Source organism: Cynoglossus semilaevis, chromosome 5, assembly GCF_000523025.1.
Source record: "Cynoglossus semilaevis isolate Cse_v1.0 chromosome 5, Cse_v1.0, whole genome shotgun sequence".
Lineage (NCBI taxonomy): Eukaryota > Metazoa > Chordata > Actinopteri > Pleuronectiformes > Cynoglossidae > Cynoglossus > Cynoglossus semilaevis.
In genome coordinates, this window is record NC_024311.1 from 8670717 (window position 1) to 8690438 (window position 19722).

A 19722-nucleotide genomic window follows, 5' to 3' on the forward strand; every position below is an offset into this window, starting at 1 on the left:
ATAAACATGGAAGTTGACCGATGTTTGCTTTATTTAAATATGTATTTATCTCTACATTAACTATCAAACCAAGGACAAATATGGAGGAGAACATTCTCCGGAATAACTTCAGTGAACAAATACGCCAATAATACTGTTAAATAGAGGCAGAACATACCAGGGTGTAACTCTCCTCATCCGACTCTGGCTGCGACAGGTCAGACTCACTCCTGGACTTGATCAGCCTGTAACTCGGACTGTTCTGCACCGAGCGGCTCTCCGCGCTCAGACTCTCACTCCTACACACAAACACACAGCACAGCAGCCACAATGACAATACAATACATTAATGCTAGGCTAGGTGCAACTAAACCAGTGAGAGCCCAGTGTTCTGACCTGGTCATGAAGCTCAGACACTCGTTCGTCCCTGAGGTGGATTTGGTCGGACCCTCCTCCTGGTTCTGTTTGCTCAGTTCACAGAGCACTGGACTTACACCGAGCAGCAGCAGAGCGCACCTGTGGATCACCGAATTACAGGCTGCCGTGTACAGGTCCTGTCCCTCTGGGAGAGCGGCGTCGCCCAGCCTCCTCTCCTGGGACAGAATAGTGTCCTCTTCTGCACCACTTCCTACTCCTCCTGCTCCTCCTCCTCCACTCCTGGAACCTGAGGTTGAGCCCAGGCCGGTGCAGCTGCTCGCCCGCTCCCTGTCTCGGCTGCGAGCCACGTCCCGCGCTGAGAGGAAACATTGAAAGATTTCTGTGTTGTGCGAAGTGCGCACACGAACACACACAAAAACAAAGTGCACAGTCAGAGGTCAAGCAGCGGCCAACGGGATTTTTCTTTTAAAATCACATGTTAGGTCAGAGCACAGTGACTGGACCGCAGGTGGACATCAGTTAGTCACAGGTCACACCCCTCAACATGCCTCCACTCCTGGCTTCGTCTGTGACCACCTTTAAACCGATCTCATCTCTCCGTGCTACACTAACGTACAGCCATGTTGTATATGTTGGGCAATACATCTAGTTTCAACAATATATCAATATATATTTATATAGCGCAGAGAATCAGAGTATAAAGCGCAGAGAATCAGAGTAAAAATATATGCAGACATCTGCAGACACTTACTTCCTGCTGTCATCACTTCATGTTGCTCCTCCTCTTCATCTTGTTCCTGGTGGCCCTCTTCTCGCTCCCGGCCGGTTCTCTCTTCGAGCTCTGCCTCCTCATCGATGGTACGTGTGAAGGAATGTTCCTGAGGGTCCAGGTCCAGAGAATCCTGATTGTCTGAGTTCTGAGAGAAGAGTCAAGAAAACAGTGAAACCCGACTGACATTTGGTTGTTTTTGTTTAGTGTTTACAGGCTGCGTGATCTTACCCTCCTCTCACGGGAAGACGATCTAGTTTGGATGAAGTCCATGTTCTTACAGGCCAGCAGACGGTTCCGTACTTTGTAAACACTACGATAAACCTCAGCCAGAGTCTTGGATGGTTGGTATCTGACAATTCATGTTGCAGAAATAAAAAATAAGGCTTACATTGGTATCAGCTGATATCGGGATCGGAAATTTAGTTTGGACAATATCGGCATATCACCAAAAACCTATTTGGTCATTGTATACAGTACATACATCAATACAGAGCATATTCAATGACTTTGCTAGTTTTCAAGTCTCTGCTTCTTCAGCAGCAGTAATCAATACTGCGTTATATAAATCAATAAAAAACAACATGGATTTAAGTCATATTTCGATTTGAGGCCAATCCTCACTGAGTTTCACTCTGGTCTTACAGAGAACTCAGAGGAACTGATGAGCTGATCTGACAGAACGGGTAGGAACACAGAACCAAGATGAACGTATACTGGATGGAATCTGTAATGAGTACCATACCTGCCCTCTCCACAGGCCTGGCTCAGCAGACCGCTGTGCTTCAGTAAAGCTGCCAGCACAAACCTGGACACGGTGTCCAACAGAGACTCGTTGCTGATAGAGGCATTGTCCCAGTCTGGAGAAGTCAGAAGACATATTCATCAATAAACTTCTAATAAAGAGGAGAACAGCTCTGCACATATGTAGAACTCCTCCAAACACAGACCTTTGCTGACAGCGTAGTCCTGCATGTTGATCCACAGGCTGTTGGCAGGTTCTTTACAGGAACCCAGAGCCAGGTCCACCAGCATGCTCAGGTCCGGACCCAGGGTGCAGTCAAACGGCTTCTGCTCCTCATTTCCACAAAGAGCCGCCTCCAACAGGGAGCTGATGGATGAATCTGAGGAACAGTCGGAACAACGGACTATAACACAGAACCTCGGTGCACAAGGTTCTACTTATAACAAGGCAACATCGGCCAACCGATATTATCGGCCCAATATCAGCGTAATTATGTAATATCTGTAAGAATCATTATCGGTTTTACCTCCAATACTGAAAACCTGATCATGCAATGCCTGGGTTTCCCCACATGATGTGTGCCATAAAAATAGTCTTGGGGGAAAATGGCTGTATATGCTAATTTTATTAATCTATTTTAATAATCAGGGGATTGTACGCTGGTGTCAGAAACTCTTACAGTGGTTTGTACAGACTCATTAACTCATGAACCAGGTCAGAGTGTGCGTTTCCTACCCATCTGAGGAATCTCTGTTTCAAGGCCGTTGTTAAAAAGCGGTGTTTTGAGCCAGTAGGCAGTGTCCTGTTCCTCCAGAGAGGTGCAGGCTCCCTGAAGCATCCCACCGAGACATCGTCCAATCAGCAGAGCAATCGTCCTCTCCAGGTCCACCAGCCACACCCAGGACAGAGCAGGCTGAGGCAGGGACATTCCAGGCTCAGCAAAGTCAGATGTACCTGGACAGACGAAGACATTCTTCAGATCCTTAATTCCTGGTCCAGAATATGAAGGTGGTTAGGGATTGAAAAAAACAAAAAACAAAAACAAGATTTTCAGAGCTCACCGTGAAGAGGCCACTGCAGCTCCTGGTCCTCCAGAGGATAGGCAGCAGGAAGGAGTCTGTTCAGCCGGTCGAGAGGAGGAAGGAGGTCCAACAGGTGGTTCAACAGAGGCCTCGCAACAGACACAGGAAGCAGCAGCAAAGAGTTGATGATCTGACACAGCATGCTCCCCGCTGCCGACACAAATATCACATCTGGAAATAACAGAAACACAACAAACATGAAAAAAGGTTTTTTTATGTAATGATTTTCAAATGTTGCTGTTAAATATTAACAATAAAAATACCAGGGTTTTTTGACTCAAATACTTGCAAATATATGCAATATAAATGCAACACAAAAATGAACCAACGGCATGAACATTTGCATGTTAATTGTTAATAAAAAAATATATACAGCGCTGAAGAATATCGATACAGTACTGTGAAACAAAATATCACAATATTTCAGCATATCAATATTTTCTTACACCCCTACGATTAAAGGAGGTTACACGGCACATAGCGTCTGCACCTCTTAGTTTTTCTTGTATGCTGCCGTTACAGGAGCTCTCCTTAATCAGTGTGGCAGAGCGGGAGAAGATGTCTGTGGCGTGAGGAAGCAGCAGCTGAAGGTGTTTGTGGAGCAAAGCCACACTGCTGGAGTTCTGCAAAGAACAAAAGGCACGCAGACACGTATGAAATAGGATTTTTTTTAAAAAGTCTATAATTTTGGTCGAAATAACAACTGAGTGATGAATGAACCACCTACCTCAGTGACTGCGTTGATGTGGCAGTAGGCTAACAGCTGCTTCTGCAGAGAGCAGAGCAGCTGGTGAAGGTGGGCCGGCTGGCTGCTGTCAGAGGACGACGTGCCAGGCTGCAGTTTGTCGCTGTTCTTCTCCAGCTCCCCAAACGCCTGATCCTGTTCAAGAAAAAGAAACAGAAATGGTTGGACTGGTATAGTCTGGTAGTAGATTTGCTGATGATGGTATTCACATCAGTATCAGGTCGACTCTGTGACTGCAACTCCATGCAGATCCAAAGGCAGCCCAACAGACCGATATTGTAAAACCGTACAATGATTTTCCGTGTCCTCCTTACAGTGTAAAAGCCCAGGTTCCTGAGCAGCGTCTTCATCAGGATCTCAGCCAGGTGTGTGTCCGGATGTCCTGCTGTGGCACTGAAGGCCAGGTCTGGGGAAGCTGAGAATCCCAGGCCAGAGGACAGCACCTCAGGGCCATCAGCAGGAGAGCTGTAGCCCAGCAGTGAGGCCACGTGGGTGTGGTCCTGGAGACTGGTCAGAATGATGTCCAGCTGCATTCTCTGTGGCAGAGGAACAGACATCGATGGAGTGAACGGGTCGTCAGGCCGCATACAGCCGGGACACAATTGGAGCAGCACATGTATAAATATACACATATACACACTAATACACACACCACAATTGGAGCAGCACATGTATAAATACACACATATACACTAATACACACACTATATACATATATAAATATATGTGTATATTCTGTACTAAAACATCAACACAGAGCATATTGAATTACCGTACTTTGCCGCTTTTTTTTTTTTTTTTAATCAAGTCAGTGCTTCTTCAGCAGTAGTAATCAATACTGCGTTATATGAAGTGTGACCTAACACTCAGTACCTGGCCTTTAGACAGACTCTCCCATCTGTCAGGACCCTGAGGCAGCAGGGAGTGAAGGAGCTCCATCCTCTCCCTCAGAGGAGGCAGCAGCATGGTGGCTCCCACAGAGAGTGTCTCACGCTCCGCCTAAACACACACACACACAAACACACACAACACAGAAGCACAGATACATACAGGAGAATGCATCATGTCATGTGTTTTATAAACAAAAGTCCAAGGAAATTGAAAATTTTCCAGTCATGAAACAAAGCATGAAAAAAAAGTCCCATCAACCTCAATTACACAGCAATTATAGGCATTTTCCAGAGTTCATAAAACACAAACGAGGGTGACTCTGCAGTATTGTTTGTGTGTAAAGAGAACTAAATCCTTCTAAGTAGATTAAAATACTACTGAATACTGCAATACTACACAATAAAGAGTCTAAACATGGAACCTCTGTTCATCAAAACAAAACAAAAACACTGACATATATTTTATCTCACTGTTAAAACCTCATGTGGCTCATGTTTTTAAGAAAACAAACAACCACGAACATCCAACAGTGACGGAGTAAAACACACCACTGCTCCACCGTACCACTATGGTTGTGGTTTTCAGTATGGCGACAAAGTTACATGTGGAAATTATCATCTCTAACCTCTTGGATTTCATCTGGAACAGACGAGTCCATCAGTCTGAAGAGCAGGTTCCTCAACGGCCTCGCCTGTCGACCCAAAATACTGGTGGCCACGCCTCCAGCCAGAGCCAGAGCCAAATGATTGGACAAGAGCCGAAGGCACAATTTAAGAAAGCTATGATGTTCCCTGCAACGATTTAGAACAAGATATGACAAAATGAGTTTTGACCAGCATTGACTATAGACTATAGGAATAAGAGAGAGAAATTAGGAACCAAAGTAGCCACCAGGTGGCAACACGCAGAGATGTTCCAGTCAGTAACAGTTAAATAAATGTTTCTCCTGTTTTCCTATTATTAATTTTATTATATAAAATATGATCTAGTTCATTAAAAACGAAGACAAAGGACAAGACATAAAACTAACACACTGTGGCTAAAAGCTAGTGCCTGGCTGCAGTATAGGTTGCAGGTTGAAACCCTGTCGTGGCTCTGGTCAAACCTTTGGTTTCATCTAGTCCACTTTCAATCAATCATTTAACACAATTCTTCCTTTTACTGCCGTCGTGTTCTCACCTGGAGGAGGGGAAGGGAAGAGGAGGAACTTCACTGTTGATGCCGTCACAGTAGCGTTCCAAGAAGGAGCGCAGGTGAGAGAAAGTGCTTTCTTCAAGGTCGACACAGTAGGGTCTGTGCCACGCCACCACCTGTCTGAAGAGCAACAGGAGAGAAGACTGTATTTTAAATAAATAAATAAAGTTTAGTTCAACATTTTAAATAAATAAATAAATAAATAAAGTTTAGTTCAAGAGTTTTTTAACCTGTAATGTTATATTATCTTCTGCATTTGACAATTGTTACACATTCCCCATCACACACACACACACACACATTCAGACCTCCTCCGCCGACTGACCTGTCTCTGGGCAGTGCCGTCCAGGCCAGACTGTGAGACGTTCCAGCTGAGATCTGCTGCACAGCCACTCCGTCCAGACCCACCACCTTCTTGGGCTTGGTGATTGGCCCCGTTGAGTTGCCCTGACCACACTGGCCCATGGAGTTGTTGCCCCATGCGTATACTTCATTGTCTACAGTGAGCAGAGAACAGCGATGATCAGCGGTTAGGGACATCATTAACACCACCGAACCCAGACGTTCTGTGGTCAGCAGACCGGACGAGGCCGCAGCAGCACGTGTTCACCCTCAGCATGAATGACAGGTCTGGGCAGGAACGTACCGTGAGAGAGGGCCAGGCAGTGGCTGTCCCCGATAGAGATGTCCACCACTCTGGTGGTGGCCAGCTCCTCTATCAGTTTAGGACGGAGTGCTGTGGCCTCAGAGGAGCCGCAGCCGAGGCAGGCCCCGCAGCCCCAGGCATACACCTGGAAACATCAACATCATGAAGATATATATAGAAAAAAAAAACTGTATGTGCAGTATGGTCCATTCAACACCCACAAAAAAAAAGAATTCACACCTAAACACAAAGAAGTAAGAAACATTCACACCAATATTCACACCTACAGTCAAATAAGGTCGTCTGAACCGACTGTTTCACTGAACAGGAGGACACCAGCTACAAACACAGTCTGAACGACTGAAACATGAATCGACTCAGTGTCGAGAGAATCCAAGAAAAGAAATGGAAGAAACAACGCATTTGTCTACAACTAACCAAGCTAATCAAGCTAACTACAGCTGACGTGTCATATCCTACCTGTCCAGTGGAGGTCAGTGCCAGTGATGACTGGCTTCCTGCACACACTTTTCTGATGAACATCCCCTGAAGGGCCTCCACCACCTTTGGCTTGTAGACCCTGTTGGTGTCACCGTGACCCAGTTTTCCTGTGGAAAAAAGACTGGAGTTTTCCTCTGACCAACGTCTGTGGGTATTTACATTCAAGTAATGGGCACATATATTCACCTAAGTAATCATTTACCAAAAAGTAAATAATACACAAACACACTGCTGAGATATTGAATTATTCCAGCATGTTCTTGGAAGGTTGTTTCACCTAAACCATCATCAGAAACATACCATTGTCTCCGCCTCCAAACGACCACACGGTGCGTCCGTCCTTCGACAGTGCGATGGTGTGGGAGCTGCCACAGGAAACCTCCCCCACGTTGCTAATGTCCTTAACTACTGTAGGAATGTTTCTGCTGTTGCTGTCGCCGTGACCTGCAGGAGCAGGCAGGGAACAGCTGATTGGTTGGTTATACATCAAGGTCAACAACTTTGTGCAATGGTTTCTTTTCGGGTTCCAAAGTGCGACAGAGATCTTTGGTAATCCTTTTTGCGAAACCTTTGACACGACTGGGACATGAGTGAGTTCAGGACAGGTTGGCTTTAATTGTGTCTCTCTATGCTGTGGCTGTTGACTGAGTGTCCATCACTAGTTAAAATGTCAATTAATTACCCTATAGCAGGGGTGTCCAAAATACAGTCTGTGGGCCAAAACTGTCCCACTTGGTGGTTCAATACGGCCCTCATGATGAATGTTGAAACACTTGAATGTTACAGACATTTTGTCAAATAATTTATTAAATATAATGCAAACTACTAATTTGCATCAAAACAATAGTTAATTATATTGTGATTGTACTGGTCCAGCCCACTTGAAATTTAATCGGGCCGTATGTGGCCCATGAACCAAAATTAGTTTGACAGCCATGCCCTATAGGACATTTGTCTCGGCTTCAAACGCCATACAACCTCCAGCGTGAGTTTTTATTTTTTTTATATTTTTATTCTGTATCTGTTTTTTGATCATGTCTCATTAAAGTATCCGACCTGAGTTCAGAAACGTACCTAATCTTCCGAAGTCTCCTTCACCCCATGTGTAGAGCTCTCCATCCTCACTGACTGCTGCACTGTGTCTGTAGCCTGCAGACACACAGACGACCACCTGAGGAAAAACAACACACACACAGGGTCAACAACACGGTCACAAAAAAGGAACAGAAGAAACTTAAAATGGAGAATATGTAGCTAAAAAGAGTGGAATGTGTGGAATTTCATCAGGTAAAAAAAAACAAACATGCTAAGACAGTGGCTGAGACTTTACCTTCCCCTGCAGGGGCCCCTGGATGAGCTTAGGGTACTTTTGTGTGGAGCTGTTCCCGTGACCCAGTTTTCCATAATCACCGTCACCCCAGCTGAACACCTCACCCTCTGTTGTGAAAGCTAAAGTGTGACCATCTGAGCCCTTAGAGGATGACACCTTCTTGATGGCACGGTGGGGTTCAAAGGTCAGCTTCTTAAGTGTTGACTGGTTGTTGGAGTCCCCGAGGCCCAGGCGGCCGTAGCTGCCTTTACCGCAGGCCCGAACGGAGCCGTCAGAGGAGATGACGAAGGTGCAGTACTGGCCTGCCTCAATCTGGTGGAAATGAAGTTTTAGGGTTAAAAACGATGACCACTGTGTGAAGACACGTTTACTGTGTTTACTCTGCTCCCCCTTACTGTCTGAGCATCTGCAAAACTGGCAGCAAGCTTGGGCTGAAGGATCTTCTCCTGTGTCCCCTCCACGAGCTGATGGCTACTGTTACTGCCCCACACGTACACCTCACAGGTCTCCGACACCACAGGGGCCTCGCCAGTCTGGATGCTGTCAGGGCTGACACAGGTGCGAGAGTAGTCCGAAGCCATTCTGCAGACCTGCGGCAGAAGAGTGTTTATTTTAACATAAACGTAAGTTTATCGCTGTTGTTTTACAAATATCCTGTCCCATTACTCGTCACATGTCTAGGAATTATTAAATGAACTCTTCAACTTACTTCTTCAAACAGGCAGAGTGCAGCCTCATAGAGTGAGCAGAGGCCGTCGGGCGTCCGTGTGGGTTCTCTCCACTGGCTCCGATCTGCTGACGAGCCCTAAAATGTCACACAACAAAACACACAACATTACACAGTGGGCCATTGGCATGGGTCACATACAATATAATATACAGTGTACAGTTACAAAAAAAACCATATATACAGTAATACCCCTCACCACAGAGGGCACTATTTGACAATCACAGTGAACTAATCAATTATGTTTTAAATATTAATCTGATAAAGTAACTTAAACCAAATCTGCTGATAAATGCAGTACATTAAGATGACTGCTATTCTGATGTCACACACCGGAACAGCAATTAGCATATAAGCTAAAATAAATAAATAAACAAACTAGAGTAAAAACAACATATCTTTTCTGTCTGTCTTAACAGTTTGTACTCAGAAACATTTAATTGCCCTCTTAAGTCTTACTTCATGAAGGTCACTTCATGCACTACTTCTACGTCCATTAGCAAAAGCTACGGATGTAACGAATAAAGAGTTGCATAGTCATTGTTGATCGTGTGTGTGTGTGTATGTGAAGTTACTCCGCTGTCAATATGATGACGTCAGTGAATTAAAGCAAACAGGTCTGTTAATCAATTGAAGATCACTACAGATGTATAATGGATGACTGATGTGCTAAGATGACCACGTTTCTTTGTGGTCTACACTGAAGTCTATGCTCTTAGAGACAGAGAGCCGGTGGTGTGATACTGCAGTAAACTTGGCGATTTTCTCCAGAACGTGAAATTTCTTATGGATATTAAAACACATAACACCTTTAACCAAACCATTTAACACAGGACTTTTATGGCATCATTCAACCCAGGCTCATTTTACTCTGCGTGAAGAGAAGCCTAAAGACATGACCCCAGTTAGAATCGGGTAAAAATCTGTACAAATCCGTGTCTCATCGGTTAAATTACAAAATGAATTGCTCACCAAGGCATCAGTCGTATGCTGCGATACCGCAAAGAGTCACTGGTCATACCATACCACGTGCATTTTTGGTATTTTGTTATTTAAGATAACTATAGCGTATGAGGTTCACAAGACCATTTCAGTTGTGATGGTATTTTGCATAGTTTTTACAAACATTTTGATTTAATCTGTTCGCAACTCATTTTGTTAAAAACAATCATGATAAGACAAAGAATTGTGAATCATATCGTGTCGTGAGTTGAGTGTATCGTTACAGCTCTAGTTTTGATGAGATTTAACCTTGTGCGGCCATTATTGTCATGGGATTTGGTCACTATATAACAACTAATCAAGGAATTATGTAAAGCCTGGGGCAAGTTTATGCAAAAGATATATTACTGTGATGAGCAACAAATTATTTCCTGTTGACTTATACAAAACTAAATGTTCAAGTCATGTTAGAGTCAGTACACATACATTATTATTACAGCGTGAATATTGACTTACCAGAGAGCGTCTCATCTGCATCAGGATGTTAACAAAACAATCATAACTAATGAGGCCCTCCTGATCCTGGAGCCCCTTGTTCTGGTCCAGGCTACTGACCACAGCTGCTGCTGCCAACGCCATCTCTATCCACTCCAGTAGATAGCGCAAGGATCCCCTCTGAGAAGCCAGGCCCAACAAAAGCTCTGAAGCAAGTCGTCGACCCAAAATATCTGCCCCAGAGTTTGGCATAGTCACCCCTTTAAGAAAGGTGGTGACCTGGGCCAGACAATCAAGGCCCATTGGCGGAATCTTACTCTCGTTGGCCAGTGACAGGGGTGGGAGGGAGCTAACCACATCGATGGCTGTGTGGATGACATCATTACACAAGTTTATGGTGCCCACAGGTCCCCCACCCGGGCAAGGTTGGGGAGGCATCATCCAACTCTGGCGCAGCAGGGCAAAGAGGAGGCTAAGGCCTGTACGAACCCCCATCTCGATGAGGGCGTCGGTGCTGGAACGCGGCCGCTCGCTAACCGAATGCAGATCAGCCGCGCCCGAGTTGTTCTCTGGAGAATGCGGCTGCTGCTTGACCTTTCCTTTATCGTGGTACTTGTTGGAGAGTGCATAGAAGATGCGCTGGAGCACCAGCACGCGTTTTCGTAGTGCTGCCGCAAACGGCGAGTCAGAGCAGACCATCTTGGCCAGCGCCAACTGGCTGTTGAGCAGAGCGTCCAGATAGTGTTCCTGCTCATCGCTGGAGAGAGACTCGCGCTCAAAGTCAGGAAGCTGGGGGCCCTTCAGACACAGCACCTGCTGGGGCAACAGCACCACCTCCTTGTTGGCCAGGAGTTTGGAGTAGAGCACCGTGACTCCCTCCCGTGTCGCTATCGACTCGCTGTCCTCGGTGATCCATGAGCTGTTCAGGTGTTCCAGCCATTTGAGTTTCACTGGCGGGATCATTAAAGCCATGGCATGTCACTCTGGAGCCATTAGTCCTGGAAACAAGTACGACACAAGCATTTTCATTAAAATCATTATTTTAATTTAGACTTAACTGTGTTATTAACTTTGACCATCGTCGTCCAAAAAGACCAGTTTATAAGAAAAAATATATATGAAAATTCAAACTGGCAATAAAGATAAGAGAAAGCGGCAACACATACAATTCCAAGATAAAAATTCTTTTAAAGTGTTTTGAAACACGGCCATCATATCTGTGCTTTCAATAGAGTCAGTAGTTCGTAATTACTAACGCGGTCTGTTCTGCACATCAGTCAAACGTGTATTGTATATCACAAGCAGAACAAATACTTTTAACCATTACATCATCTCATTAACATGGTGATGTTGACAAGGTTTGCTATAACTGCATTTACTATCGACCATCACGTTGTGTGCACAAAGAACACATTGTCTGTAGTAAGTGCACAGGATTACCTAACACAGAGTTGACTGCGGTCGCTTACAATTTTTTCCGCTTCAAAAATTGCTATGTCATGACAGAATGCAACCAATAACAAAAACTACACTTAACCTTTTAATGATACATATCTATATCAATGGTGTTTGTTGCCTGAGATACAGCGACTGGGTCAGTAAAAGTCTTACATGGACCAACAGCAGTGTGCAACATGGTCAACATAGAAAATATGCAAGAGATCGAACAGTTGTAGAGATAAGACTGCAATCACTCTGAATCAACTAACTGAATAAACTCAATTACAGTCGTAAACAAGGTCTCATTCTGGATAACCTCAGTTTAAGTACAAAAACACACTTTTACATAGTTCACATTTGTACAACGTTTACATATACATATATATATATATATAGTGTTTATATATACATAAATTAAGTGTTTGGACAACATCGGCATCATATACATATATATATACATATACATATATATACATATATACGTATATATATATATATATATATATAAGTGTTTATATATATATAAATTAAGTGACAACTTGAGATGCATATCAGATATCGGCAAAATGTTAATATAGGAGGTGGTAAAACCATGAGTGAATCCCTGGTACTGACAGGTGAGAGGCTAAACGTAAACCTGGAACACTGACAACTTGAGATGAAATCACGACATACTTAAGATCATTATTACAAAAGCAAAACAGTGCTTAGTTAGGTAACGGTCAGAATTAACACAATAATTGTTGAGACTTTTCTATAAAGTCCATTGAAAGGTAAAGCGAGGTGATGCATTTATGTGACACGCTGCTCCTTGTTCAAGAAAACACGTAACTTTTACGGTATTTAATAGAAAACACACCGTTATTATAGCTGCTTCTACTTGCGCACACCTGCACGGACAGCGGTCCTCAAAGTGTTCCAAACATTCCAACAAAGCGGTCAACAACACTACGGCTACCATAGCCTCGCCTTTACGATGCTGTTTGTTCACGATGGTATCACTGCAATTTGCGGTTTACTGATACATTTATACATGCATTTTTATTCACTATAAATGGAATTCCTTTTCCCACTCATGCTACCATTGACAGCTGAACATTATATCTCTATTTTCTGCACTAAATATACCAATGTTTTGCCACTCTCTCATGTATAAGTGCTCTGCTTGCCTATAATTACCCAGATAGGACAAATTCAGTTTTTTTCTATAAAATATAATACAAACAACGAAGAAAACTTTCTCACATTAGCATTACCAAAGGTTTTTGTCAACTCACTGTGCTTATGATCTAGAGCAAGTGGCATGCGTATTTCTGACATCTGAGCTACGATCTTGTCTGAAGTCTGATTCAGACAATGTAGTACAAAACAGTAAATTTGATCGTTTCCAAGTAAAAGTGAACCAGTGTCCCTGTGGTCTGAGGGGGAGGGATGCGAACCAGCCTTCTCAAACCACTGTTTTGGTTGAAGTAAAAAAAAAAAGTGCTGTCCTTTTTGCTTGCTAACGTTAGCAGGGCTAACAAACTGATAAATCTCACCACATACCTGTACATTGCTACTGCTACAGAGCGGTAAGTAAACATGTCAGGCCCTGTCAAATGTAAACAGCACGACCTGCTTGCTTCAGCGTAAAGAGCTTATGCATCTGCCGTCTCACAGTGGGCTAGCCCGTTAGCTCTGCTTTCCTGACGCTAGCACACTCACCATCGACAGGCCTCCTGATCCTCTTCCTCTTTTTCTTCTTATTCTTCGTAAACCGCAAGTCGGTTGCGCTGCATTGCTTAAGTACGAACGGTTAACCCCCGTATTCACTCTCAGCTAATGCTATTGTGAACGGAGACACGAGACGTGCAAGGAAGTCTACGCCTCGACCCGCCTCTATCAGCCTTCCGCTGCAAATGAGTCCGGGCGGTGGTCTGCTCAGTCTCGCCCCTGGGCGAGCCCCAACCCCGGTCGATGACGCCGATCTGATCAGCCTGACAGCCCAAGAGTGCTGCACCTAAAGTTGGTGAGCCTCTCACACGACGCAGTGCCAATAGATTTGACAACTGTAGTGTCTGAGTGGCTTAGTAAAAAAAATAAAAATAAAAAAATAGCTCTACAGTACAATACTTTTAAAACTCTATAGTTAGGGAACAGAATTATTAAACTTGTTTTAACAACAATTTCTGACATAATGTAAACCACTGTTATACAAAGAATATCGCAAAAAAATATTCTTTTTAAAATGATTTTTATTCTTATTAGTCACTTTCTGTTTTGTATTTTGTTTTTCTGGCCACGCCCACTCGCCAGGATGCTCCTAACATAACTGCATCACACTGTACATACTGTAGTATCGTACCAACAGCCTTAAGGTATTATCATATTTTCGGTATTTTTTCGAGTTCAACCAGTTCGCATTCTGACGTAACTCAGTTACGGAAAATGTTTAGCATGTTTAGCAACTTCTTCAGACTCCATTAAGATTCTGTTTTTTTCACTGTAATACATCACCTAAGTCCCGGTGAGAATAAAATAGAATAGAATAAAATATTTAGCTATAAGAGAGAATATTCTTCTATATTTTATGAAGTAGTTTTCATTGTGCTCTTAGAAAAACATTCTGTTGAGGAAAGCGTCAGCTGAGTAGGTGTGGGTTTAAAGTCCTGGTTATCTGAGTGGTGTCAGAGGTGATTAGAGATCACGATTGGTGCAGCTGGGTCTCTGCAACTACTGCCAGCATTACAGGTTGTTTCTGTGAGTGCTGTTTTTCTCCTCACATCAAGATTTTATTTCTCAGACACTGAAAAATGTTTTTGTTTTTTTTTTTGCGTAGGTAATGCTATTTGTTAGCACCATAAGAGTACAGTAGTAACTGCTGAAGGCAGGACAAAGTACTGCAGCAAATAGAGGGAATCCACCTTCGTACTGTACCTTATTTTCCTAGTTAGTCATGGAACTAGAATGGCCTTCAAATACCAAGTGTGACACTATCCTATTTTTTTGCATAGTAAATCTAGTCCAGGTGCTAAAAGAACCCGTTTCATCACGGCACTATTGGCTGTATAAAGTAAAAAACCTAAAGTGAAAAGAACATTTAACCCACATAGATTTTTCAGAATCTCTCAATTACCAGCAGCAGACAGACGTTTGTTTTGCTTTGTAGATTACCTCACCACTCACATCAAAGGCCACAGATACAACCTGCAGTTTGACATCGTGGCCAGGATTCCACTTTTGCAAGCTGCAGGTCAAAGTGCACGGAAATATTCATGGGCTATGACTGTCTGTTAGCACGTAGCATCGTCTTCATCAGGGCGTCAAACACAAGTGAGTTCAGGGTCACAGTGACCCCCATCATTTCATTAGAGGGTCTCATTACAGACAGTCCATGATTGCTGATGTGACACTATAAAACCAAACCACCACCAACAACGTTTTTTTTATTTACCAGCTAAAAGGTTAAAACTAGGGCTGTGCAATTATATCAACAAACCGATGTTATCGGTTTGAGATTAGCATAATTAGGTAATATCTTTAAGAATCGTTATTGTTTTTTCCTCCAATAATGAATACCCGATAACGCAATGCCTGGGTTTTGCCAAATGAAGTGTGACCTGAAAATTGTTTTTGGGAAAAACGGCTGTATGTGATAGTAAAAGCCACTAGATGTCAGCCATGGCTTTAACCCATTCCCTTAGTGAGAAGGTGGCACTTTCTTAACCATCAGGCCACCACTGGCCTGCTATATTAGTATCGGTTGATAATGGAATTGGAAATTACGTGTTTGGACAAAATCGACGTATCGGATATTGGCTAAAAGTTAATATCGGACATTCCTATTACAAACTCAATATGGTACAACAATCATTTCCATCATCCAAATCCAGATACTGTGGTTGTACAGGCCTATCGCTGCTGTCCAGGTTCAGTAAAGTCCAGGTTCATTCCAGACAGGAGCTCCCCTCCACAGGAGCGTTTCAGCAGCTCCTTCAGTGCTTCGTTGACGTCGTTATTGATGACCGTGCAGAAGTTGGGATATCCGCTTACACCTCCGTCCATCGGAAATGACGCCATCACCTCCTGCACCCACTTCAGCTCTTCACTCAGCTCCTGTTGCAGGAGGTCAAAGTTGCTCATCCTCTCCTTGTATCGGCTGCAGACGGAGTTCAAGCTGTGGCCGAAGGCCTGAATGTCGTCCTGCAGGCTCCTCTTCAGCGCTTCAACTTTCCGGAACTCGTAGCGGATTTGAGAGAGTTCCTGGCGCACACCCTCGCTCTCCTCCTTGTACCAGGCTTCCTTGTCGTTGTATATAGAGACCATGGCGTCAATGTCTTCCTGCAGGGAGTCGTGCGCTGCTGCCAAATTGACAAACGAGCTCTCCATCTGGTCAATGTCCTCCACCACTTGTGCAAAGCGTTCAAAGTTTACATAGGTGTTGTTTGGAGGCATGCTGGAGTGGGACTTGATAGTATATTCTCTCAGGCGCTTGGTCTTCAGCTGCCGTCGCTCCCTCTTCTTTGGCTCCTGGGTTTTATTTTCCTCCTTATGTTCATTCAACTACAGAAAATATCATTTTTTTTAAATTTCAAAATAAGGACATTAAATGATCACATTGAATGGGGCATAACGAATACAACATTGTCCTTCTCTGAAGTGTGGTCCTGGGTTGAACCAAACATCCTTTTTTTATCCTTTACATTTTACAGCAGGGGCATCAAACATATGGCCTGCAGGCCAAAACTGGCCCACTAGGTTGTTTTATCTGGCCTGCTTGATGGATTTTGAGAATAAAAAAAATACACAAACACTTCATGTTCAGGATATTTTTGTAAAATTCTATTTCATTAAATGTGAATAATTAATAATAAATATCTAAAAAAACAAAAAACATATATAAGTCGCACTAGCCAGCTATAGTGCCGTAGAAGCTGTCAATGTGAAAATAACAAACGTGAAAATTTTCAGTGGTACAGGAGTAGCATATACTGGTACACACGCCTAGAGTGCCCTCCAGTGGCTTACCTTTATCCACGGGTGATTCAGAGCCTCTTGAATGCTTAATCTTTTCCTGTACAGAAAAACCAATCATTTACTGAGCAGACACAGACAGAATTAAACCACAGACTGATTTGATTTTCTTAAATGTTTGTATTTCTTTACCTCTTGTCCTTCTCGAGCAGCTGACTGATGAACCTTTTGGCCAGGTCGCTGGTGTGACAGAACAATTCTTCGTCAAATTCGTAATTGACATCAGAGATGTTCTCCAGAGTGTCTTGTTTGGTTTCACCCAGAAACGGCGAGGCGCCACTGAGCCTGTGAAGAAGGAAGAAGACACACCAAGACGCTCCGATCATCTCGTTTTCTTCTAGAACTAAGACTAGAATCATTCAGGACTAACATTAGTACGTATGTAATGTCTGTGTTGTAGTTACAGGATGTACGTGATGACTCCGATGCTCCACATGTCCGCTTCTAGTCCCAGGGGCTCGTAGTTGACAATCTCTGGAGCTAGAGTGAAAGTAAGGACGCTGTTAGTGGACATAGAACTGACACATGCAGAGTTATAGAACGGAGTGACTGAGTTAGCTTTTAATATCTGACCATGCTGATTTAATTAGTTTTCCTTGTGAAGTCCATCATTTTAATCCCTGTGTTTTTTCTGCTTAACTAAATTTAAAATACAATAAAAAAAGTTATTATTTGGGCCAACAGTGACACCTACAACAGTCGTTGTGTCATTAGCCAGTCATACAGCCGTAAATTCTTGCCCTGACCTAACCCTCAACAGGACAGTCATTACAGTGGAGTTTGACCTGATCAATTATCACAACCAATGTGATGACATTCGCAGGAAATATAGGTACACAGATGTTGTGAAACGCTGAAAGGAGGCCGACAAGTTTTAAACATGCAAGCTAACGTTAGCTACAACAGTCCTGGTACAAACTCCAGAGCTAATATGGTTTCTGTTGTTGAAGGGTTTCAGGTGACCCAGATCTGGACTCATCCACCCAGGACAACAGTGAAGCCCATCTCACCTACAAACTCCGGTGTCCCAAAGATGTTTTTGAACTCAACTCCAGCTTCGATCTTGTGAGCCAAACCAAAGTCTATGAGTTTGATTCTGGGCAGTGAAACATTCTTGTCCAGCAGCATAATATTTTCAGGCTGCAGGAAGCAAAAAAACGTATTTGAGATAATTTGTGCATATCCTACTGCATATAGTACTGCATAGTACTATACCTGTGAAATCTAATGGTGTTGCAACATTCCGGTTGAAGACAAACCTTAAGGTCAAAATGGGCAATTTTCCTGGCGTGCAGGTAGTTGACCCCTTCAAGTATCTGTTTGATAAACTGCGTGGCCTCCTCCTCACTCAGTGACTCCTTCTGGGCCAGGAAGTCAAACAGCTCACCACCAGAAACCCTGGAGCAAACACAGAAATCATCCAATCAGAGAGTCAGCCTGGGGCTGTAAATGTATGGATGTCCGTGCGTTGTTATAGTTACTAATAACAGTTTGTCCTGAATGTTAATGACTGTGTACATCTGCTGTGTGTGTTACACGTGACGGAAAGTTATTGAGAACCACTGGAGTGGACACACATGTTGGTGTGCGTTGACTGTGACGTCTCCGCTCACTCACAGCTCCAGGATCAGAACCACGTCCGTGCGGTTCTCATACACGTCGTGTAACCTGACGATGTTGGCGTGCTGCAGCTGCTGCAGGATGTTCACCTCGCGCTCGATTTCTTCCAGCCGCACGCCACGGGAGCTGGCCATACTCTGACGCTTCTTGATGAACTTGGCGGCAAAATGCACACCTGTGTGTTTCTCCGTACATTGTTTGACTATAGCAAACTGACCGCTGTGGACGAGAGAGAGAGAGAGAACAGTTGATGAGAGAACACTGATGTCCCCACTGCTGAGAACACACAGTCGGTTCATGCAGACATTAGGGCCAGTGTGCTACACTCGGTGCTGCTGCTGTGATGCTGAACATGTTTACTTCCTCTGAGGCAACATTCTCAGGCTGTTATTGTAAATCAATAAAATGATATTAAGACGAAGAAGACATATTTTCAAACTCTGTGACTCTGTGGTTACAGATAACTGTGGGCTTTAGATTGAAATGTTTGGATTGATTTGAGATCTGCGTTAACCTGTGTAAAGCCAGACATTATCCGTGTGCGTGTGTGTTATTTCTGGTGGGAAAGCGTCTGCTCTACAGATTCTACGACACCACAAACACATTCAGGTCTAAATATAGAGTCTTGAAAAAAGCAGCTGGACGGTTGCACCACCTCACACAGGCATTGACACACACTTTATTTTCAAACGTTGCTTTACTTCACTCCTCATGTAACCTTTCATCTGTATTCAGCTCTTTGTTTTATCCAATGCTACAAACAATCACCTAATTATTCTTTTTGGTTTGATATACAGTCCTGTCAGCAAAACAGATAAAATCAGGTTTTTATATGTGAACTTTGCAGTAACATAAAATAAAAATAGAAAAAAAGTGACAGTAAATCAGATCCATACCTCCCCAACTCTTCACCAATTTCATAGAAATCCTCCACTCTCTGCTGTTTGAATAGGTCCATGTGTGCTGCTGTCTGTTGACCTGCAACAGCAACAGGGTCAGTGTCAGAAACACCTTCACACTGTCAGTCCAAACACTTCAGAACTGGTTATGGACGTGATAATAAAGGTCAGAGTGTTAAACACAAAGACAGACTAACAGATATTTTACCAAACGTTTCCATGTGCCTCCACTGCTGCTGCTGGTCCTGTGTGTCTCTGTGATCCACAACAGCAGAAGTGTCATGTGTCCCAACAAATCAACCTCAGCAGGAGTCACTGCAGCACAG

General features: G+C 43.6%; 2 protein-coding genes across 3 annotated transcripts in view; both read right to left on the reverse strand.

Moving 5' to 3' along the window:
- Positions 1-13860, reverse strand: part of herc1 (HECT and RLD domain containing E3 ubiquitin protein ligase family member 1) — a 38550-nt gene extending 24690 nt beyond the window's left edge. The window contains 25 exon segments of the mRNA XM_025055864.1: positions 56-60; positions 158-278; positions 376-736; positions 1109-1274; positions 1358-1478; positions 1872-1986; positions 2077-2250; positions 2607-2825; positions 2933-3124; positions 3444-3576; positions 3681-3833; positions 4013-4234; positions 4572-4697; positions 5215-5380; positions 5769-5903; positions 6109-6280; positions 6430-6574; positions 6910-7037; positions 7231-7374; positions 8005-8101; positions 8261-8572; positions 8656-8850; positions 8970-9065; positions 10446-11422; positions 13569-13860. Coding sequence (XP_024911632.1) covers positions 56-60; positions 158-278; positions 376-736; positions 1109-1274; positions 1358-1478; positions 1872-1986; positions 2077-2250; positions 2607-2825; positions 2933-3124; positions 3444-3576; positions 3681-3833; positions 4013-4234; positions 4572-4697; positions 5215-5380; positions 5769-5903; positions 6109-6280; positions 6430-6574; positions 6910-7037; positions 7231-7374; positions 8005-8101; positions 8261-8572; positions 8656-8850; positions 8970-9065; positions 10446-11396 — 4649 coding nt within the window. The 5' untranslated portion in view covers positions 11397-11422; positions 13569-13860.
- A 223-nt stretch (positions 13861-14083) lies between these two features.
- Positions 14084-19722, reverse strand: part of dapk2a (death-associated protein kinase 2a) — a 5865-nt gene continuing 226 nt past the window's right edge. Inside the window, exons 2-10 of one of the 2 annotated variants that reach the window (XM_025055682.1) lie at positions 19605-19711; positions 19394-19475; positions 18495-18716; positions 18137-18275; positions 17888-18017; positions 17282-17357; positions 17010-17162; positions 16872-16917; positions 14084-16406 (exon numbers count right to left, since the gene is read on the reverse strand). In XM_025055682.1, the coding sequence (XP_024911450.1) occupies positions 15756-16406; positions 16872-16917; positions 17010-17162; positions 17282-17357; positions 17888-18017; positions 18137-18275; positions 18495-18716; positions 19394-19475; positions 19605-19617 (1512 nt within the window). In that variant the 5' untranslated portion in view covers positions 19618-19711 and the 3' untranslated portion in view covers positions 14084-15755. Of the gene's footprint in view, positions 16407-16871; positions 16918-17009; positions 17163-17281; positions 17358-17887; positions 18018-18136; positions 18276-18494; positions 18717-19393; positions 19476-19604 lie in introns of both variants that reach the window. The other variant, XM_008310331.3, reaches the window with a different exon arrangement.